The sequence below is a fragment of the Acinonyx jubatus genome, chromosome E2, assembly GCF_027475565.1.
Source record: "Acinonyx jubatus isolate Ajub_Pintada_27869175 chromosome E2, VMU_Ajub_asm_v1.0, whole genome shotgun sequence".
In the NCBI taxonomy this organism is placed as follows: Eukaryota; Metazoa; Chordata; class Mammalia; order Carnivora; family Felidae; genus Acinonyx; species Acinonyx jubatus.
The window spans coordinates 16,621,031-16,640,694 of NC_069396.1; the positions used below are offsets into that span (position 1 = coordinate 16,621,031).

At 52.8% G+C, this 19,664-nt stretch overlaps 1 protein-coding gene across 2 annotated transcripts in view; it reads right to left on the reverse strand.

Moving 5' to 3' along the window:
* Positions 1 to 1,844: 1,844 nt before the first annotated feature.
* The window catches only part of WWP2 (WW domain containing E3 ubiquitin protein ligase 2), a 148,114-nt gene continuing 130,294 nt past the window's right edge, over positions 1,845 to 19,664 (reverse strand). For both annotated transcript variants that reach the window (XM_027076108.2, XM_053210339.1), the window contains 14 exons: positions 15,737 to 15,791; positions 12,163 to 12,244; positions 11,488 to 11,616; positions 11,035 to 11,110; positions 10,652 to 10,723; positions 10,342 to 10,430; positions 8,342 to 8,501; positions 6,956 to 7,089; positions 6,489 to 6,629; positions 5,771 to 5,891; positions 5,320 to 5,424; positions 4,278 to 4,374; positions 4,014 to 4,086; positions 1,845 to 3,525 (listed from right to left, as the gene is read on the reverse strand). In XM_027076108.2, the coding sequence (XP_026931909.1) occupies positions 3,426 to 3,525; positions 4,014 to 4,086; positions 4,278 to 4,374; positions 5,320 to 5,424; positions 5,771 to 5,891; positions 6,489 to 6,629; positions 6,956 to 7,089; positions 8,342 to 8,501; positions 10,342 to 10,430; positions 10,652 to 10,723; positions 11,035 to 11,110; positions 11,488 to 11,616; positions 12,163 to 12,244; positions 15,737 to 15,791 (1,434 nt within the window). In that variant the 3' untranslated portion in view covers positions 1,845 to 3,425. The remainder of the gene's footprint in view (positions 3,526 to 4,013; positions 4,087 to 4,277; positions 4,375 to 5,319; positions 5,425 to 5,770; positions 5,892 to 6,488; positions 6,630 to 6,955; positions 7,090 to 8,341; positions 8,502 to 10,341; positions 10,431 to 10,651; positions 10,724 to 11,034; positions 11,111 to 11,487; positions 11,617 to 12,162; positions 12,245 to 15,736; positions 15,792 to 19,664) is intronic.

Genomic DNA, 19,664 nt, shown 5'->3' on the forward strand with positions numbered 1-19,664 from the left:
GCAGTCCACAAAGTGGGGTGGCAAGGGACCCTGCCCACTGTGAAGGCCAGTAAAACAAGAACCTTTCTGAAGGGCATGGGGGAGACTATGTTGGAAGTTTAAAACTCTATCTGGAAGGATTCAAAAGAAACTAGCATTAATAGTGGCCTTTGGCAGGTGATGAGGGTGGCTGAGGAATAAAAAAGTAAGGGGCGGGGCTTTCACTGTCGACCCTTTGTATCTTTGAATTTTAAACCTTTTTAAAAATTTTTCGGGGGGCCCCTGGGTGGCTCAGTCGGTTAAGCGTCTGACTTCGGCTCAGGTCACGATCTCACGGTCCGTGGGTTCGAGCCCCGCGTCGGGCTCTGTGCTGACAGCTCAGAGCCTGGAGCCTGTTTCAGATTCTGTGTCTCCCTCTCTCTCTGACCCTCCCCCGTTCATGCTCCGTCTCTCTCTGTCTCAAAAATAAATAAACGTTAAAAAAAAATTTAAAAAAATTTTTTTTCGGGGCACCTGGGGGACTCAGTTGGTTAAACGTCCAACTCATGATTTCGGCTCAGGTTGTGATCTCATGGTTCGTGAGATCGAGTCCTGTGTTGAAAGTGCAGAGACTGCTTGGGATTCTCTGTCTCTCTCTGCCCCTGCCCTGCTCACTCGCTCTCTCTCAAAATAAACATTCTTTATAAATAAATAATTAAATACATATATAAAAACGTTAAATAAAAATAAAGGTACATCATCAACAATCCAACTTGCAGGACTGCCCCCTCCTTGAAGAACAGTGTGGGTGGCCAAGACCTGCCCAAGTGCACTCGCTGAAGCTTTGCCGCCATGAGCAAACCATTGGCCACAACTATAATGACCCTTAGGATGGAGATGGGTGTATTACAGGAGTCATACTGCGGAATATTAACAGTAAAGAATCATTTAGACCTACGTTGACGACCATGGAAAGGTATCCCTAACACCCTGCCGAATGAGACAAGTGAGTTGCTCAACATATAGAAGATCCCATCTTTGGTATATTTAAAAATCACACGTATATTTGATTTTCATACGCACACTAGGTAACATGGAAGGGCCACGGCAAACTTAACAGTTCTTTCTGAGGTAAGACGAGAAGAGTTTCCATCTGAACATGCCTTATTTGAATTTATTGTGAGATGTCTGCACAATGTGCAGAGTTTTTTTCAATAATTTTCTCAAAGCACAGCATTGCTCTGGTTAAGTAAAAAAAAAGGCTCTGGGGTGGGGCAATGAATTCACCTATAAATTCCAGGAAGGAGCCACTCTGAACATCTCTCTGCCTCTCCTGAGAAGAGGCACAATCAGGGCAAGTTCTTGATCAACGTCATTTCCATGCCAAACGCATCGAGACACAGCAACATGATGATCTGTCCCATGTGAATCCTTAAGGGTGGCAAGACTTCGTGTGACCATTCGCTCAAGATGACGACATCCCTCTATCATCGTGGGACTCAGTAAATGTTTCTCGAATGAATGACTGCCCGGACACTGTCCCCAAGAGCTGGTTTCCAAAACCCACCCAACCTGCAGCCACAGCTGTTCATGTTCTAGCCCCACAAGAACTGCTCACAGAAACCCAGGCCTGGCAGGGAGAGGCTGACGGCGTCCAACGGGTGCAGTGAAGTAACCGTGCCCAACGGCTATAACAGTGACCCCTGCACAGGGACTCAGCCACCCATCAGAAAGAAGCCTGACAGTCTTGGTTAATAACACGCACATTCCTAAAACCAGCAAGGTTATGGCACTTCCACCCCTATGTGGGCCTGGAGGGTGTATGGGGCCCAGAGGCCTCTTGTCTGGAGGACAGCGATTCTGTAGACATCCACGCCAACACCACCTACAGCTGCTGATTGTTTATTGCACGAGAAACTGGCAATACCAAGGCAAGGGGGTAGGCATTACAAAACAATCTGGTGACCAACCCAGAGCTACCAAAGGACATTCTACACAACACCTCGGTTATATACACGTATGTACACGCACACACACACATGAACACACTCGGAACACCTGTGAGCCTCAGCCTTCCAAGCCCCCAATGGCAGCTTACACCCCCAACCCCCAGTAGAGCAGGACACTGCGGGGAAGCACAGCAAATGACTCAAGGAAAGAAAAAAAGTTGAGCTCCAGGGAGCTGAGCCACTCAGATCAGCACACACAGCACAGTGGACACGGGCCGTCCCTCCGCAGGCCAGGGAGAAGGAAAAGGACCTGGGGGTGTGAGACTGTCCCCAGGAGGCCCCGTGACTGATCAGTGGATCTGCCTGGGGTCCCAGGAAGGTCAAGCTAGTCTACAGCTGGTGCTCAGTGCTAGAGCCCCAGGGGCCCCACGCCCACGTGCTCCAGCACTTGGGGCTGCCTGGACAACTACATCTAGCAAAGGGAGTTCTCTGTCAAAGGTGGCAAGGTTGGGTGACACTCAGGACACTGCCCCCTCCGCCTCTCTGTCAAGGCTTGGGGACTAGGCCGCGTGGAAGCGGAGTCACCGGGTCAGGCCTGCCTGAGCTCACAGAACTGCTAAGCGGGTTCCTAAGATGAGCAGCCATTTGGGGGATCCCTGGACCAGTGGTGCTGGATCCCTCAAGGTCCCAGCAACACCTGGCATCCCAGCTCCTTGACAGAAAGCGCCAGCAGCACACCAACATCGAAACACAGAGCAATCCTGCACACAAAACGCTTCAAGTGGATGTCAAAGGGAGAAGAAAGTCTGAGGGAGTCTGTGGTTTCCACCCCACTGACACCCAAGCAGCTGGTACCACCCTTTGTTTGCGGGAAAGAACAAACTGGCCAGCACTGAGTGCAGAGGTGGGCCTTGCTGCTCAGCCTCGGTGACGGGAGCCTGCAGGGAGAGGAGGCGGCAGGCCCAGCTCTCTCCGGGTGTGGGAGGAGTTCCTCTCGCTCAGACCTCCATCTTACACAGATCACTGGGAAAGTTCTATTTAAAACAGAACCTCTTTTACTGGCAAAGACTCTGGGCCTTGTCGGCCCAGAACAGCTACCCCAAGCGAGTGGCCGGTCTCCTTCTCGCCTGACTGGCCCGTCAGACCCAGGGCTTCCGCCATAGCTCTTCAGCAGAAGGCACCCTCCCTGCACGCTCATGCATACCTACGGCTGGTCTTCGGGGAAAAGGAGGGAGAGCTTACAGAGAGGGTCAGGCCTCCAGACTCTGAAATGGGTGACGGGGCCAAGGTGACATGGGGGCTTTATTCCAGACTGCCACCAGTGGGTAGGGGGGAAGGGAGGGAGACAGGCAGGGCCTCCAGAGGTCAGACTCTGCCACCACCAGCCTGATGACAGTGTGGTCCCACGCACAGCCACTGCTTGGGGGAGCCTCCCGAGTGCTGCGCGGCCTCTGGCCTCTTGGGCAGGAAGAACTCAGGACTATGTGTGCTGGGGGGCGTGGGAGGGGGCGGCCTCGGTCACTCCTGTCCAAAGCCTTCAGTCTCCTCGATGGCATACAGCAGCTTCTCTTTCAGCTGTTCATAGCTCTTGTATGGGGGGAGATCCAGACGGTTGAAACTGTTGAAAGAGGGAACAGAAGAGTCAGCACAGAGGTCAGGGTTCCATGGCCCTGCTCCAGCCTGGCCAGGGGGCAGTCAAAAGAGTTCATGTGACTGTGGCTCAAATATGCCAAGTGGCCAGACGCCAGAAGAGAGTCCTTGAGGGCCCCGCTGTGTGAGGCCTTAATGCTTCTGGTCCCCAGACCATGGGAGGGTTAGGAGACAGGGCAGGGCCACTGGAGAAAGGGGGAACTGGGCAGCAGGGCACACGGGGAGGCAGCTCTCTGTCTACTGGAAGAGAAGTGTTTGAGTACTTAATAGCCAGTAAGGCCATGAGGACTGCTGCCGTAACTCCCAAAAGATCAGAGGCCCCTCCTCTCGAACCCCAGAGCCACACGGAAGTTGCCAGAGTCAAGTCCCAAAGCAGCCCCACTCACTGGACTGCCCTCAGGAGCTCATCCGGTCTGTGAGGTTCTAGCCACCGCCCACTAACACCAAAATGCTCACCACGTGTGGCTTCTGGGCAGCCAGGTTTCCTTGCCAACCTTGTCGACGCAAAACTTCTGCGGTCCATTGCTACCTGTTATCCAAAGAACACCACATCAGGTACAGCCGAACCATCCCCTCCCACGGCAGGACCCTGGCTGCACCCACAGTGGAGGGAGGGCTCAGGCCCACTGACTTGCTTCCAAGAAGATTTTAAGCCCCACCCGCCTTTCGAGCTGCCCTCACACCAGCCCCAGGGCACCAGCAGGGCAAGGGGAGACACACCAATGAGTTCGGCAAATCCTCCAACAGGCAGGCGGCAAGTCCCGGTGACGAACTGCAGCAGGCGGATCCTCTTCTCATTGTCCATCTCCTTCACCACCTGGAACTCCACCAGTCAGCACAGAGCCAGACAAGCCACCTGACCCAGAACCTCGCCCTAACCTGTGACTCCAGGCAGCCAGGACCCCTCTTTGGGGCTGAGAACACAAAGCCCGGGGTCGGCGGGGGGGGGGGGGGGGGTGGGGGTGGGGGGGGGTTACAGCCACCAACCTCAGAAACCCCCAAGCCACCGCCTCTGAGGGGCTGTGTCCGTAGGACAACCCCACCAGTCCGCGGGACATGTCTCGGTCTCAGGGGCACCTCGAGCTGGATTTTCTTTTCCCATCCAAGTTGTACTTTTAAGAACATACCAAGGATGGGAGTGATTGCTTAAGGGGTATGGGGTTTCTTCTGGGGGTGATGAAGTGTTCTGGAATTAGATGGTGGTAATGATCGCATCACACCGTGAAAGGCCAGTGAACTGTACACCTTAACATGATGAGTTTTATGAGATGGGACTTGCACTGTCATGACGACACGTTCATATACGTCCTTTTCTCCAGGGGTGCTACGCTTCATGACGACAACGACAAGACTACACCCAGGAAAGAACCAATTCATCAGATCCAGGACTCCAAGCTCATTCGGTTTCTCTGGAGCCCAGCACACGCAGTCGCGTCCCACCCAGCTGGAGGGCAGCCGCGCCCTGAGGGAGCTTCCCTTCCTGCCCGCAGGCTGGCGCTCCTGCACCCCAGTGTTTTCAGCTGGTCCAAGGCTGACCACCACCATGTCCTGTCAAGTGCACCGGCCACAAGCCAGCTGCAACCGCGCTGTTCGGCCCCAGGTCGGGTTTCTCCTTGGGGAGGGCGTCAAGGAGGAGGGAGGTGACCACACAACAAGGGTCCTCGTGCTTAAGATCTCATCAGGTCTCGTTCCTGTGGCTGACTGCTGAAACACCCCAGCCGAGACCCGCACCCGACTTCGGTGGGATGGGTCCCAGGCCTACCTGCCAGAACCACTGGATCTGCTTGCTGTTCTTGGTGTAGTGCCGGTAGATGGTGTTCTTCTGCCAGTCGCTCATGTCTATCTCCTGCATGCCACACAGCATCAGCTGCAGAGGGGACAGGTGTCAGCGGGCCAGCGCCAGCCCCCTCCCCACAGGTGCACAGTGCCTCATCCACCACTAGCCGGTGAAACCATCCTGAACGTTTTCATCTGTTTCTGCTGGCGGTGGTAATGATCTGGGCGATACAGCCCTGAACGTGGAAGCCCTCAAAACGAGGGCCAGGGGAGGAACAGGTGTGAGAAACCAGATCACACCTATCCGCCCCGCAGCCTTGGGCCGGAGGGAGTGTGAGGTTTTACTGGTGAGTCCCTCCGGGGGACGCAGTTGGCCAACAGAGGGCAGGACGGCCCCAGAGGCAGAGGCGCAGGGTGGAGGCAACCTCAGTTCTCACCTCCAGCTCTTTCTCATCAAAGTAGCGCAGCCACTCCAGGGGGGCCACCTCATTGAAGCCGTCCAGGAAGGCTTTGGTCTGCTCTTCCACGCCCCGGGTGAAACGCCAGTCGGTTAGGAGCCTGAAACAGAAGATCAGCCATCAGTGGCGCCGAGACCCGCTCCTCAGGTGCAGCTCGGGGCCTGCCACGAGGCTGTTGTCACACGGCAGCAAGGGATCAGCTGACGGTAACCAGGAGACACTGGAGTCTGTGACATTCCACCACCTCCCCTACCTCCCACCGTCGCTGACTGAACTTCAGGCATGTGGAGGTGAAGACGCTAGACCGAGAGACCTGAAGAAGGCACACGGGTGAAGTCGCGCACAGATGCGCGTCAGAGGATGGACTTGGGTAGGCACCCGGGACACAGGAATCCTGCCAGTTAGGAGAAGGAAGAGATCGGAGATGTCCAAGTTTCATGCCTCTTCAAAGCTCTGCAGTCTCAAAGGCTACCATGTGGGGAAAAAAGCGCAAACAGGAGCTCTAACGTGACCTTGGGCTCCGGTTTCCTCAGCTCTGGTCAGCGTGTGATGGCCCTGGGTAGCCATCACAGGCCAATGCCAAATGGGAGGCTGTGATCCCCGGTGAAATACCCGGGCGCCTGGCTGGAGGGTGCCCCAGAGATAAGGGGGCTCTGCCCTTCCCCCTGCCACCGGCTCCCCAGTGCTTGAGACTCACATGATGTACTCTTCCTTGTTCTCCTCTGTCACTCGGATGCTCTCACCACCTTCCTTTAGCTCATGGGTTGTCACCTTGCCCAGGATCTCCATGTCCTGGATGAAGTACAGCTCTAGACCACACTCTTCCAGGTTGTTCTCTCTGGGGGCACGAGACACCAAGAGGGAAGAGGTCTATCTCAGAAGGGTCTTCCCTTTTCCTGCTCCGTCACTCACATTAGTGTTCGTGGGATGCAAGGACTCACAGGTAGCTGAAGTCCAGAACAGCGCCCGGGACCTCTCCCTGAGGCACAGAGTGAATTCCAGAGCTGCCCTCCAGGGAAACCTGGGAGCCGTGCATCTCCACAAGCATTTACACAGCCTATAAGAGTGCAAGGCCACTCTGGCGGAGAACATACAGGCCAACCGTGCTACTCCCCCACCCAGAGACCCCTCTCCTCCCAGCACGGTGCAAGGGAGAGGACTCACTTGATCCAGACGATAGAGTTGTAGAATTCAGGGTCAATAGATTCCAGGTCTTTCAGGGTTGGTCTCTTGTTGAGCATCCGCTTATAGAAAGGGAGGGTGAAGCCTGTGTCAATGAACTTCCCATGATACAGAGCCTGAGGAAGAAGAGACATGCCAAAGGGGTTCGGTCTTCAGAGGACCCTGCCCAAGTCAGGCTCTCGGATGCTCCTCACCAAAGTCCAACTACTGCTACCTGCCCTCTCTCCCCAAGAGCGCCTACGACCTTGGGACACCTGCAGACCACAGGGACAAGCAAAGCCAGCCTCCTTAGGAGCCCACTGCCTGCCCAGCATGCTCACCCGCCAGCTCCCTGTTCTAGCAGAGATCTGCCTGCACTCCCAGCACAGCCCCAGGCGGCGGCCCTGACTCACTGACGCTCAGAGCTGGGCCGCAGAGGCAGCCAAAAATAATGCAGACGCTGTCAATGGCAAGAGCTGGCGGGCCAGTGGTGAGTAATAGTCTAGGGTTTTACTGGTCTGTCCTGCCGGCTGCGGGGCCAGGCGGGTCTCTAGACCTGGGAAGAATGTGCCCACTTCCTGAGCCCAGCACCTTAGCCAAGAACTTCCAGACAAGGGGAAGGGACATATTTAGTCATGGGCTCTGGGGTTCCCGCAGGCAGAGCATTCAGAAAGTCAGGAAGAAGCAAAGGAAAGTGAGCGATGAAACATCTCCAACTACCAAAAATGGCAGAAGGACTATATGACTCTCATAGGCTCCCCCTTCTCAATCCCGGTTCTCTGCCCTCACGAGACACTCGACAGGATACACATGACAGGACTCCCTTCTCTATTCACACCGTGTTCCTATTTCTAGATAAATACGCGTACCATGACTCCCTTTTTCCTACTGTTCACCCACTCCCTGACGATGCCTCCTACATCCTGACCAACAGTCTACTAGGACTCTGTTCTAAGCTAGTGTTGATTCCAAATCCCCTTCCAGAAGTGAGCGTCTCAGTCAGATACTCCCAAACACTCCCACCCGAGGCTCGTGACAGACCGTGGTACGCATCTCCCCGACATCTCCTCTCCCCCCGTGAGACAGGCAGCAGGTGGGCAGCGTGTGTCATGCCAACACCCTCAGCGGGGTGCACACTGAATGTCAAGTGAGTGATCGCTTGACCAGTCCTACACAAATCAAACATGAAAACCCTCTCATAGCCCCTGGGGGCACTGCTGACAGAGCTCTGAACTACCTCCAGAATGCAAGCTTTTTGCATGTCTTGTTAGGAGCTGTGTGAGGAGGCGCGTGGGGCTCAGAGATGGGGCACCCACTGCAGGTGGCTGTTGGCATGCCTGGCTCCCCGGCAGCCGCCCTCTCTAGAGATCTCACAACAATGCATCTTACCATAGCGATGAATCTGCCAATAAAGCGGAAATAGGTGAGGTGGTCGGGGTTGATGGAGGAGGCAGGGTTGATCTGCAGGCAGTAATTGTTCTTCCCGGCGTATTCAAATAAGCAATACATGGGGTTGAGCACCTCATGAGACAGGAGGAAAAACCACTCCCTGTGAGAGAAGACAGAGAAAAACAAGGGTAGTGGATCCCTTCCTGCAACCTGCACCAGAGATGTGACCCTCCTCTGTCGTCTTGTCTTGGCTAGTTTGGAGACACGCGTCCCTGGTTGCCGAGCCCCACTGGGATTAACACCTGGTATAATCTGTATTAACAGCTGGTCAGTGAGCGAGGGTGAACCAGGACAACAATTGCACTTGTGGACAGTGCTCAGGAAAGCCTGCGTGCATGTCTCTGGGCTCCGAGGTGATGCATTCCAGGACTTTACATCCGATATCCAGTATGTCTGATGGCAAAGGAGCTCTTTGTACCCTGAGGCCACCATGCACAGCTGTGCAGGCTGTGCACTGTACAAAGGCACTATGTTAAAATAGCATAGGTTTGCACATTTATTACGATAATTTTTCTGCATGTAGCAGTCAAGCTGGTATTTTTCCCAATAAAACGAAGATATCATGACCATTTTCTAACATGGAAGTGTCTTGAGAAGGGGCATCTTTTTCTAAATCTTGCACAGGTGCTGTAAGAAATAGCTAGCCTGTTTTTACCCTGAGTTGGCAGCATAATATGAATACACAGCAATATGTTCCTAAGCCCTGATGCATGAAAACTCTGTAATCCATGCTGCTTCTAGATCATAAACCTCATTCCCAGCAGCTATACAACAGGTATCTCGCTTCCCTTGCTCTTTCCCCTCCCCTCACCCAGACCCCATCACCATACCCTTTCCCACACTTCCACACATTTTTCTGAACCAACACCCATGACTTGGCATGTCTTTGTGGCCTAGATACAAGCCACAAGCCAGAATTCAGGGTCCTTTCAGGCTTGAGCTCAACCAGCAGGGGGACATCCCAAGGGGGCTAGTCCCCGGCTGCTTGTGGCCGGGCAGACGAGGAGTTCCTTCGATGCAGAGGGTGCCTCGGTATCCCGTCCGTGGTTCTACCCTGTGGTAGAACAGCATGACGTAACCTACCATAGGGTAAAACCACTGGCAGGACACAGAGAGACAGACACACACGGGGTGGGAGCCACACCACCAAGCAGAGCCTGGAGAGAAGGTCACCATGGTCACCACAGAACAAAGAGCAATTGATCCACAGGGGCCAACACAGAGGGCAGCACCACCGGCAAAGAGAGGACCAGAAGCAAGTGAACCCAACACCAAGAGAGAAGACGTCCCCACACCGTGAGAGGTCAGCGAGCTGAGCGGTCACCGTAGGCCAGGATGCTCCTTCTCCCTGCCAGGGGAGCTTCAGCCCCATTATCCAAGGCAATGTTTTGTCAGAGTCTGTTAACTTTTGCAGGCAGACTGGGTGAGGGCAGGCCAATGCTTTAGGCTCTTCTTATGGGCACATCAGCCATTTTAATTTTTGACCCTCTGCACATGATGTGTAGCTGAGCCCTGATCAAGGCTCTCCGGGTTGGGACAGAGCTTATATATGTCAGGCACACAGGGACACACCAGATTTGACCTGCCCCAGCTGCCCAATAAGAGAAGCCCGGGGCCGATTTTAATTGAAACCACAGGACATCACTACTTAGCCACTGCCGAATGGTTCAAGTACAGAAATCATGAGCCACTGTCCTCAGCTCTTCCCTTGGGAGCTCCCAGCCTCCCCACAGGCCAATAACTAAAGGGTCAATTCCCAGCCCCGAAGGGGACCCTGGGACCCTGCTCCTGCGCCCAAGTGGACCAGCCACACCCATGCCTACTCCTGAAGGTGCAGGAGTTTGGGGAGCCAATGTGAGCAAGGGGGAGGCAGCGTTCTGGCTGGAGGCATTTCTGGGGCAACGGGGTGCCGCACAGCCTTCCAGAGGTGATGAGCTTACCTGGCAATGCCTCCGTAGTCCAGGCCCTCCTCGCCGCGCATGATGATGTAGAGCCGGCGGCGCAGGTCATACGGCTTCATGTTCATGATCTGGGGAGACAGAGCATCGTGGCCAGAGTGCCACGCCTGCCTCCGTGACAGGCTGGGGCGGGGCAGGGAATTCTAAGGCCTGCTGTTCAGCAGAGACTTGTCACCAAGGCCCACACCTTGGAAACGCTACCACATGGATTCAACAGGCCACGTGACAGGAGACGGGGTGGTGAGAGGGGCCTCCTGTTTGTTGGTCTCAGGCACCATGATTATTCTCTAACCTGCTGGAAAGAATCCTCAAAAAGTGTCTGCCTGGAAACGCTGATCTTCACATGGCTGGGGAGGGCATTCGACTGAAAAGAAAGAAAGAAACAAAGAAAGAAAACAAACCCCGAGTCAGGACCTCAGTCATAACCATCTGGTCAAGTCTCTCGTCTGTACAAACAGGCTTTCCCGTCTCCCTGGACCAGTGGCGGAGAGCCTGGTACCGTAGGAATGGGAGCTGGTTTCCTGGAGATGATGTCAGACAGTCGCCTGGGGTAAGACAAGTGACTGGCGACCCTCCCTGAGACGCACGCGTTTCACTACCTCTGCTAGGCTGGGAAATCATGCTAAGTGAACTCAATCACCCAACCTCTGCGGGAGGTCCAGTCCCAGAACTCACGTGGCAGAGGAACCGGAACTGGTGATACTTCCACCGAAAACTTCGGTCGTAGGCACCAGGGGAACCCTGCTTCGTCCTGGGAAGAGCAAAGATGTTCTAGAACCCATGTGATTTCTCAAAAATTAGCAATGTATTTTGTTAGCCCTGAGGAAAGCTGATGCTATGTTAGAGACAAGAAAGGAAAAGAAGTGACCGTCATTAGGTCTCCTGTAGACACATTTGAGGAGTAAAAAGAAAAACCAGAAATAAGGCCAGACTTCTTGCTTTTACAGAAAGACCACTAGTGTTATTCGGAATAAACAGGATAGCCCCTTCCCACCCCCCCACCCCCCCAACCCCGACCCCATTAATGTGACATTAAAACTGGCCACCAGAGGGCAGTAAGAGGATCGAGACGAGGATGAACCCGGACGGTGTGAACAGATACCAACACTGCCTGTGGGAAGTCCTTACCCAGACTCAAACCCTGGGCGAGGATCCTTAAAGGTGGTGGTGCGTGTATTGTGGTCCACAAAATAGCGTACCCCTTCACTGGTGTACTTCATCTCCCACCCTGGGGGCAGAGCTGGTTCCTGGATCATCCTGGAAGCACGGGAAGAGAGGAGATAAGGGGTGGTGTCTCCTTCTGGGCCTAGGAGGATGGGGTTCCCGGAGTGCTGCTTTCTCTCCGCTTTCACCCAGGCCCTGCACAGCCCTTGAGGACACGTCTGGAGGAAACACACCTGGTACCACCCAAGTCGTGAGGACGGTTCTGTAGCAAAGAGAGGTCACGTACTGTCCCAAGGCCAAAGAACCAGCTCTGGGTGGATGGCCATGGCCTGAGCCAGCGATCCTGAGACACCACAGGCCCCATCCCAGACTAGCTTCTAGAGGGGTTCCCTCGAGCCATTCGAGATCACGCCATCGGCAATGTGCACAACTGGCCCAGACACCACTCTCTATCCATCGAGAAAGTCAATTCAAGGAGCCACTTTCAAGTCTCATTAGGTCAACACCACATGGTAAGGGTCTTGGGGCATTCGTGTTTGGCTGAAGATATCCCTGAACACTGGCCATGGAGGACCATGCATTCCGAGGCACTTGGCCAACGCTAGAGCTACACCTGGCCGACCTGGCCCATGTCCTTACCCCTGGGTCCGAGGGTCCTCCCACTGCGTGGTGCGTGTGTTATGGTTCACGTAATACACCCGTCCGTTGTCCTGTCTCTTCTCTGCCATGGGAGAATAAAGAAAAGACAACAATCAGCTTGCAAGACCTTGAGTTCCACTCCCCTCTGGCTCCCACGTCCTGAGTGCCAGTGGTCTCAATTTCTGCCCCTGTTCCAGACCTGTTAGAGAAGTTTAACCGATGAAAGCCTGGCTCACTCACATCTGTCACTGGTAAAAAGGACAAAGAGAATCTTTCCCTACTGGAGAGTGGGGGAGGGTCAAACACATTTCCAACTCAAGATCCAGCACTGTCTTTGGTTGGTCGATTTGTTGGAGGAAAGGAGGCGGTGTGGCAACACGGAGGGGGAGCAGCCCCAGCTGAAACCAGAGGCATAATTGCATCCAGCTGTGCGCAAAGTGGAGGCACGGCCAGCCTCCCTTCAACCCTGGTCCCGTCCCCAGTCCCTCACGGGCCGGTCTCTGGTCCTGCAACTGCTCCATCCAGGCAGGGTCATTGTGGGGTGGCTGCATTTTCCTTCGTACCTTCTTGATCAGTACTCGGTACCACAGGGCCTACTCCCATCTGCCTTCTCTCTTTCCCCCTGCGTGAAGGCAAAGCTTTGTTCTAAAACTCTCATAGCCCAGCAAAATGTCGTGTTGCACATGTGCAATAAATGCCTGGGGCTGTGGGCACTTACAATGCCCACCTTGTTCTAACACCTTAGTGTGTGCTTCGAGCCAGGGCAGTGTTTGGGGGTGCTCAGACACATGGTCTCTGGCCTCTGGACAATCTTTCCTATCTCGCCCTCTCCTGGGGCACTGATGACGGCTTGGGTGCTCATGGGAGGGATCCAGGCAGACCCACACTAGCTACTGATTCCAGGCTGTGAGAGGCAGTGTAAGAGGCACTCCGTCAGCTCCAAGTGGATGACAAGGGAGACGAGGGGCAAGGCTTCGAACCCCAAGAGAGGTCACCTTTCCCATGAAGTTCATGAGCCTTCAATTCTGCTTCTGTCCCCCAAATAACAGATGCTAATGACCCTCCCTCTTTTACAATGACAGGGTGAAATTAAAAAAATAAAAAGAACCAGTTCCAGAAGGTACAGGCAAACCAAAAGCTAAGAAAGGCCTAGAACTGAGGAACTCACACCTCTCCCCTCAAGCATCAGGCTGCAGTGTTCTCAGTATCACCCTAGGTGCCTTGGTCTCTCTGTCTTACATGGTATCCATTTCCTGACAGAAACTTTAAAAACACAGACAAAAGGAAAGAAAGATGTCCAAGATTATTACAGAACTTACCATCACCTCAGAAAAGCTTATGGGACTGTCCCACAGAAGGCAGGCTTCCTGAGAAGGTTCTAAAAAAAAGGAGAGGCCCCTTCCATTCCAGAAGCTTCTGCTTTAAACTAGATCCTTTGTGTCTGCTCTGCCACGGTCCAAAGCCCATGCTGATCCTCAGGGTGGGGGATCTGTCCAGCCGGTCTGGGGCCTATGCCCTCATTGCTGCCAGGGGGCCTCCTGGAACTGCCTCACCGCATACAATTTCATAGTTTAGGGGCTGGGAAAGCCCTAACCCTAGCATCTAGTTTGCTTCCTTCAGGAAGAAGCAGACCTGGAAGCATGTAGTCACATGGCCAGGGTCAGGGTGGCTGAAAACATGTGGATATAAACCTGAGGCATCCTAACCCATGGGCCGGGGTGCAGGGAGAACGGGGGGTCTCTCCTAGAGGAGCAGAAAGGGACCTAGGACTGACAGCAGGAGAGCACAGCTTTCATAGCAGGCTCCCACTAAACACAATTCTCACTTGGTTCTGCTGCTCTTTCTGTTCACTCTCAACTCTTCTTGGGGAGGTGGCCCTGTCACAGCCCTGGAAAAGCCACACAAAGCCCAAAGGATGTGATTAGGAAGGTTCCCTGGCCCTTGGCCAGATGTTCTTTTTTCTCAGTTTCATACCAATATAATCTTGTGTGTTTTCCTGATCGCATGTAAACGCCGCTGACTCTGACCATGGCTCCTAATCCCATCTCAGATATTTCACACTTGGCTTCTGGGAGCTATTTTTGAGTCGCTGCAGATGCTCTTACTTGGTGACCATCATGTAGCAGAACCAAATCATGTAGCAGATTTACTTGGTGACCATGTAGCAGAAAGAAATCATTGGACTCTGCAGACCCAGGAACGACTCTGGGCCCCTGGCTCTGGGTCAGAGTGTCCACTGGCTGCCAAACATCATACATTCTTGTTTAATCTGATGCATTTTTCCTGCCTAGCCAGGGACCCTGTGTTTGACTCCTCACATTTGACTTGCTGCTGATCTCTGAGATACTTGTGACCTTTCATCAGTTCAAAGAGCCAGATGGGTCATCGGTGATTTTCAAGAACTGTCTGGAGGCCTCACTAACCAACACATCCCCCTAGAAGGTCTACAAGGTCCTTCCAGTGCTCTGGAATACAGTGGTAATTCCCTAAGTGACACACTATGGGTCCCAGGGAAGTGATGGAATCTGGTAAATTACTAGCAGGGAGTAATATGTCTACACTAAGAGGATCCAGCTCAAAAGCTGTACTTTCCCAGGTCATGTTCATCCTATCATTGTCACCTTCTCCGTCTTTACTGGGGAGCATGCCCCTGCCCAATTTAATAACCATCTGTGACCACCATCAAACTAGCATTTACTGTCTGCTACTGGCCTCACCAAGACACTAAAGCCGGCACATGCTGATTCTTGCAAAAACTGCCCTCTTCGGAACGCAGGGACTCTTGCCGTATTGAACAAAACCTGACCTGGTTCAGAGCTGCAGAATGCATGGAATCTCACCATCTCTCATGACCCCTTTTTGCATGGCTACTCCTTCCCAGAATAGCCATAAAGCCCATAATCTCTCCCAAGTCAAGGACGTCCATCCCTCTAACTCATTATTGGCAAATCACGCCCAGGACTTAAAATTCTCCAATGACAAGGAGAATCCAGCATGGCGTTATTAATCAGCAATGACGCGCCTCCACAGAGTTGCCGCCCAGTGCTCAACTCTCTCATCTGCTTCCCTCTGGTCTCTTTCACAACTGGGTCACAAATAAAAAGGTGGCTTTCTTTAGTCAAAATTAGGCTGAAGTCCTCCAACATCCTGGCTGCAAAAAAAGGTTTGGTAAGGTGGCTCCTTCCAATGGCACAGCCACAGACCTGAAACCAGTGCACCTGCGGGTAAGTCAGTGTCAAAATGTCTTAGTCAATGACAGGATGGATGGCTGGGTAGACCATTCAAAGTCAGGACCAAAACCCAACAGTCTCATGGCTGCTAAGGGACTCTGTCCGTAGGGTCATAACCCTTCAGTCATGGCAGGTGAATGCTACAGGGGTGCAGGGGAACTCAATTGCTTTCCCAACCTTCCAGCTCCATCGCCTGTAACCTCCCTAGGGCATCCCCACAGCATGTGCTGGAGAAAAGCGAAATGGAGAATTGAGGGATGGGAGTGAGAAAGACTCGCACGGGAAGAAGACAGAGCATCAGCCTACAGACAGCTGAGGACATGGAAATAGAACTCGGTACTTACCCCAGCCAGGAGGGAGGGGGCCCAGTGGGTCATGGTCAGTCGAAGCACTTGAAGACTAAACACAAGAAACACAGCAGAACACAGAGATTAAAAAAAAGCCGCCGGTTAAAAATAAATCGATCGATAAAAATAAAAATGCCAAGGACTCATTTCCACATTTGAGCACTTTGTACAGGATACCATGAGGGCTTAAGTGACATCTGCATCTCTCAAAAGTTTTCTTCAAAAGAGAGAAACCCAAAAAGAACCCCGCACACAGAGGGCCCCGACGGGCTTTGGAGAGGGGGGAGTGAGGGGGAGGACGATGGGTGCAGAAGAAGGTGGGCCAGGGCTGTGGAGGCAGAGAGCCGGCCCCAGGCGTGGCGGGAGGGCCCGGAGCGGACCGCCGGGCAGGCCCGGCCAGTGCCTTCCTGCGGCAGGAGCTCCTGCTCGCGGCGGCCAGGGCGACTGAAATCACCACCACCTCCAACTTTCTCCAAGAACCACACACGGGAGGGGAAAAAATATCGCAGGCCTTTCCAATGAAATCATTCCCACAAGCCCTGCCCACGCCCAGAGCTTCCTGGCTGGGGGCTGGGCCCTCCTCCCTCCAACTCCCTCCTGGGTGCGCCTGAGAGGGAGAGGGAGCAGCCGTGGTGTGCAAAACCAGCCCAGACTGAGGGCACATTCATGCCCCAGGCCCCTCACCTCCCCCAGGAATGTTTTGCTTCCCTTCACAAAGCACCTTTATTCTCCTCCGGCCCGAACCTGAAGTTGCTCAGTGTTCTGTGTGTGCCTGTCTGGGGAGGTGGGGCTGGGGGCGAGGTGGCAAGCGAGCAGGAGAGACAGGAGAAAGCGAGCGGACTCCAGGCCTTGAGGGTCACTGTTTACGTTCAAACCCCCCACCCCCCAGCCTAATTCTGCCATGAGATCCCTGGGGCAGGGCTGCGGTGGACCCAGAGTTCTCATATCCTGCAGAGAAGGGGGGGGCGCTGTCAAAAACTCTTCATAGTTAAATAAAACAAGTATTGTTCCGTCGTTCCGCACGCGCTTGCTTGCTTGCTTTTCTTTTTCCTTTTCTTTTCTTTTTTGCTGAAGCATTTTTATTTCACTTACTAAAACTTAATCGTCGCACGAGGGGATCAAGTTCTCAATGCAGACTTTGGGCTGCCGGCTGGCTCTGTCTGGGGGCGACGGAGCCACACACGGGCAGGAGGATGAATGGAGCTCAGTCTCAGCTTGAGAAAACATTGGTGGAGCTCAACTGCCAAAGAACCCCCGCACCCTTCACAGCCGGCCCTCCACCCCCGGCTGAAAGGACAGAGAAACTTTCTTTCCAAGGTGGCAGTTCAGGCAACTCTTCCAAAGCAAGTTCCAAAAAAGATGTTTAAGTCTTGAAACCATAGGTTCCCTGGTGGGACAGAGCCGCCTTTCAGCAAAGGGCCTCCTACCCGGCACAGTGAGATTGCACGGAGGTGTGGGAAGCTGGGCTGTGCTCGATTTTGGGCCCATTACCATCATCCTGGAGGACGTGCTCACGTTTCCACCACAATTCAGACTTAGCTGATGGTTCCTGAAAAAGATCTCCCAAATGTGACATCTCCCGAGGTCATTTTGGTGGGAGCAGGGTGGGGGTGGGGTACAACATCTCATGAAACCCAAGTTCCTCCAGCTTTGTTTTCCAGTTAACACAGAAGAGCAGTGGCGATAAAAGCATTTGGTCACAGAAGGAAAGGAACGAACTTGTGAAATACGCATGCATTTCAGATAATGAAGCCAAAGAGAACTCGGTGGGGAATGAGCTGTAGCAAAAGGGAAGAAACGCAGGAAAGGTCATTTTAAGAAAGTAAAGAAGCATTCAGAGCAAAACTGTTTGCTGCTTCAAGTCTTTTTTTGGAATGAATGGATAATCCACATAGCATTCACGCGCCAATGGGAAATTAGCTCCCAACTGGTACCCAGTGGGCGTCAGGGGGCTGACAGTCATCTTTTGCACAACCCTGCAGCTCAACAGACCAAACAACTTTTACTGACAGCCTCCATGACCTGCACTGAACTAGAGACCAAAAATATTTATCAGCTAGCAAATATTTCCCTTCCCGACACCATGGCACCTCCGGTGCAGGCACATGACTTAAAGACCAGCCAATCCGATGCTCCCACTCAGGACTTCCGGGAACGGCAGGAAAGCAGGGGGTCTGTTGGAAATTACTACTGTGATAGAGTCCACAATCCACTGGAGCAACGAGTGTTTAATGGCAGCACAAGAGGACAATGTCCTACACGAACTATTCCTTTGCCTCGCCTGCCCCTGGATTCTGCCAGAGCTTGGTTCTTTGTCATTCTGCTAATTCTATCAACTACCCCATTCCCGTTTGAGAAATTCCTTTTCTGTTTAAGTTGAACCAAGTGGATTTCTATTATTCACCAAAATCAACTGTGACTAGTATACAGAGCACAGGGAGGAGAATTTTTAAAAGAGTCATCAACCCTTTTCTTAATCCTTGCCTTTTTTAAAACTTCATACAATGTTGGCTCTCTTTAGTTATGGCATTTTGTTTCGTTCCTTTGCCATCGTCCTATTCTCATCTTATCATCTTATCTCATCGTCTTATTCTCATCTTATGAACAGGGGACAGAAGAGGAAGCAATAGAGAAGGGAGAGAGGCCAGAGGCTGATAAACGTGAACAACTTATGAGATGGAGTCCATGAAAGCCGACACCTGCAACAATTTTACCTCTTGCAGTTAAAGAAAAGCACTTAACTATTTTGGACATTTCTCCCTCAATGTATATAGTACAACTTGAAAAACAAGAAAAGGAAGTGGACAGAAAGAAGCCAAAGAGAAACAAAAAATAAGAGCCACACATCATGGCTTGAAAACCAAAACCCCAAAACCCCACATCTCCAGTAAGTCAACCGACTGCCCCTTCTCTTCTCCGCCAATTCCCCCAAAAGGAGAGATCCCAAGTGTCACTTGGAGCACAGGCAGAAAACCACAGAGAAAGGGGCCTGGAGGGATTAGAGTCGGAAGAAAGATCCTTGGATCTGCAGGTGACTTTAAGCGACAAGACAATTTCCTTTACTAGTAGGAACAGAAAGTAACACTGTTGAATCACTTGCCTGGTAACTGTCCCTGGGTTGGGACATCTGAGGTGCAGGCCGCGAGCCAGACAGCTCACGTTGAGTTCAAGTCCCTCAGGGACTAAGCACTAAGTTCCAGTAATATTTTAAGATACAAACTCAGAAATAAAGAATGTCTAGCAAATAGAGCCGAGGGCAATAAAGGCTCTGGGAAGGGCATTAAAGGTTACGTATGGAAGGCCGGCTCCTTTTTTTAAGTATCCACCCACGGGGTGCAGAACAAAACCCAGGTGTTTGAGAGTTCAATCCAAGGGGCTCTCTGCAGAGTAAGAAAGGAGTTGTCTGTTTCTGGATAATGCAATTTGGCATCCACACATCAGGAGCCACAGAATGATCTGTTTCAGTCCTGTAGACACTGGCTACATCCTTTAGTCATTAAGGGAGGACCAAAGTGGGGGTAAAGGGAATGCCACAAAAATAGTAGCAGGTTGTGAGATGGGTCCTGTCACACTGCACAATGCATGCGACTAGGTGGGCATCCCTGCTGGAACGCAGCAGGGTCACAGAAGAAAGGGCAAAGAGAAATTGTAAGGGCAATACACAAGTATGTGCATGACGGTCACAACAAACAAAGGCACGCTGGGGGGGAGCGTATCAGAAACAAGGGGAATGAGAAGAGAAACTGAAAAAGGTGTGTGATGGGGCAGAAAGCAGGAAGGAGCTGTGGGAGACCGCGACGTGGGGCTCCTTCGTCTTCTATCTTGCACTGCATTTTGTGTTCTCTCTAGAGCAAGTAAAGAAGAACGAGGTCTTGCTTTCAGCCCAGCAGGAGGAGGAGGAGAAGGACGAAGAAGAGAGCCCATT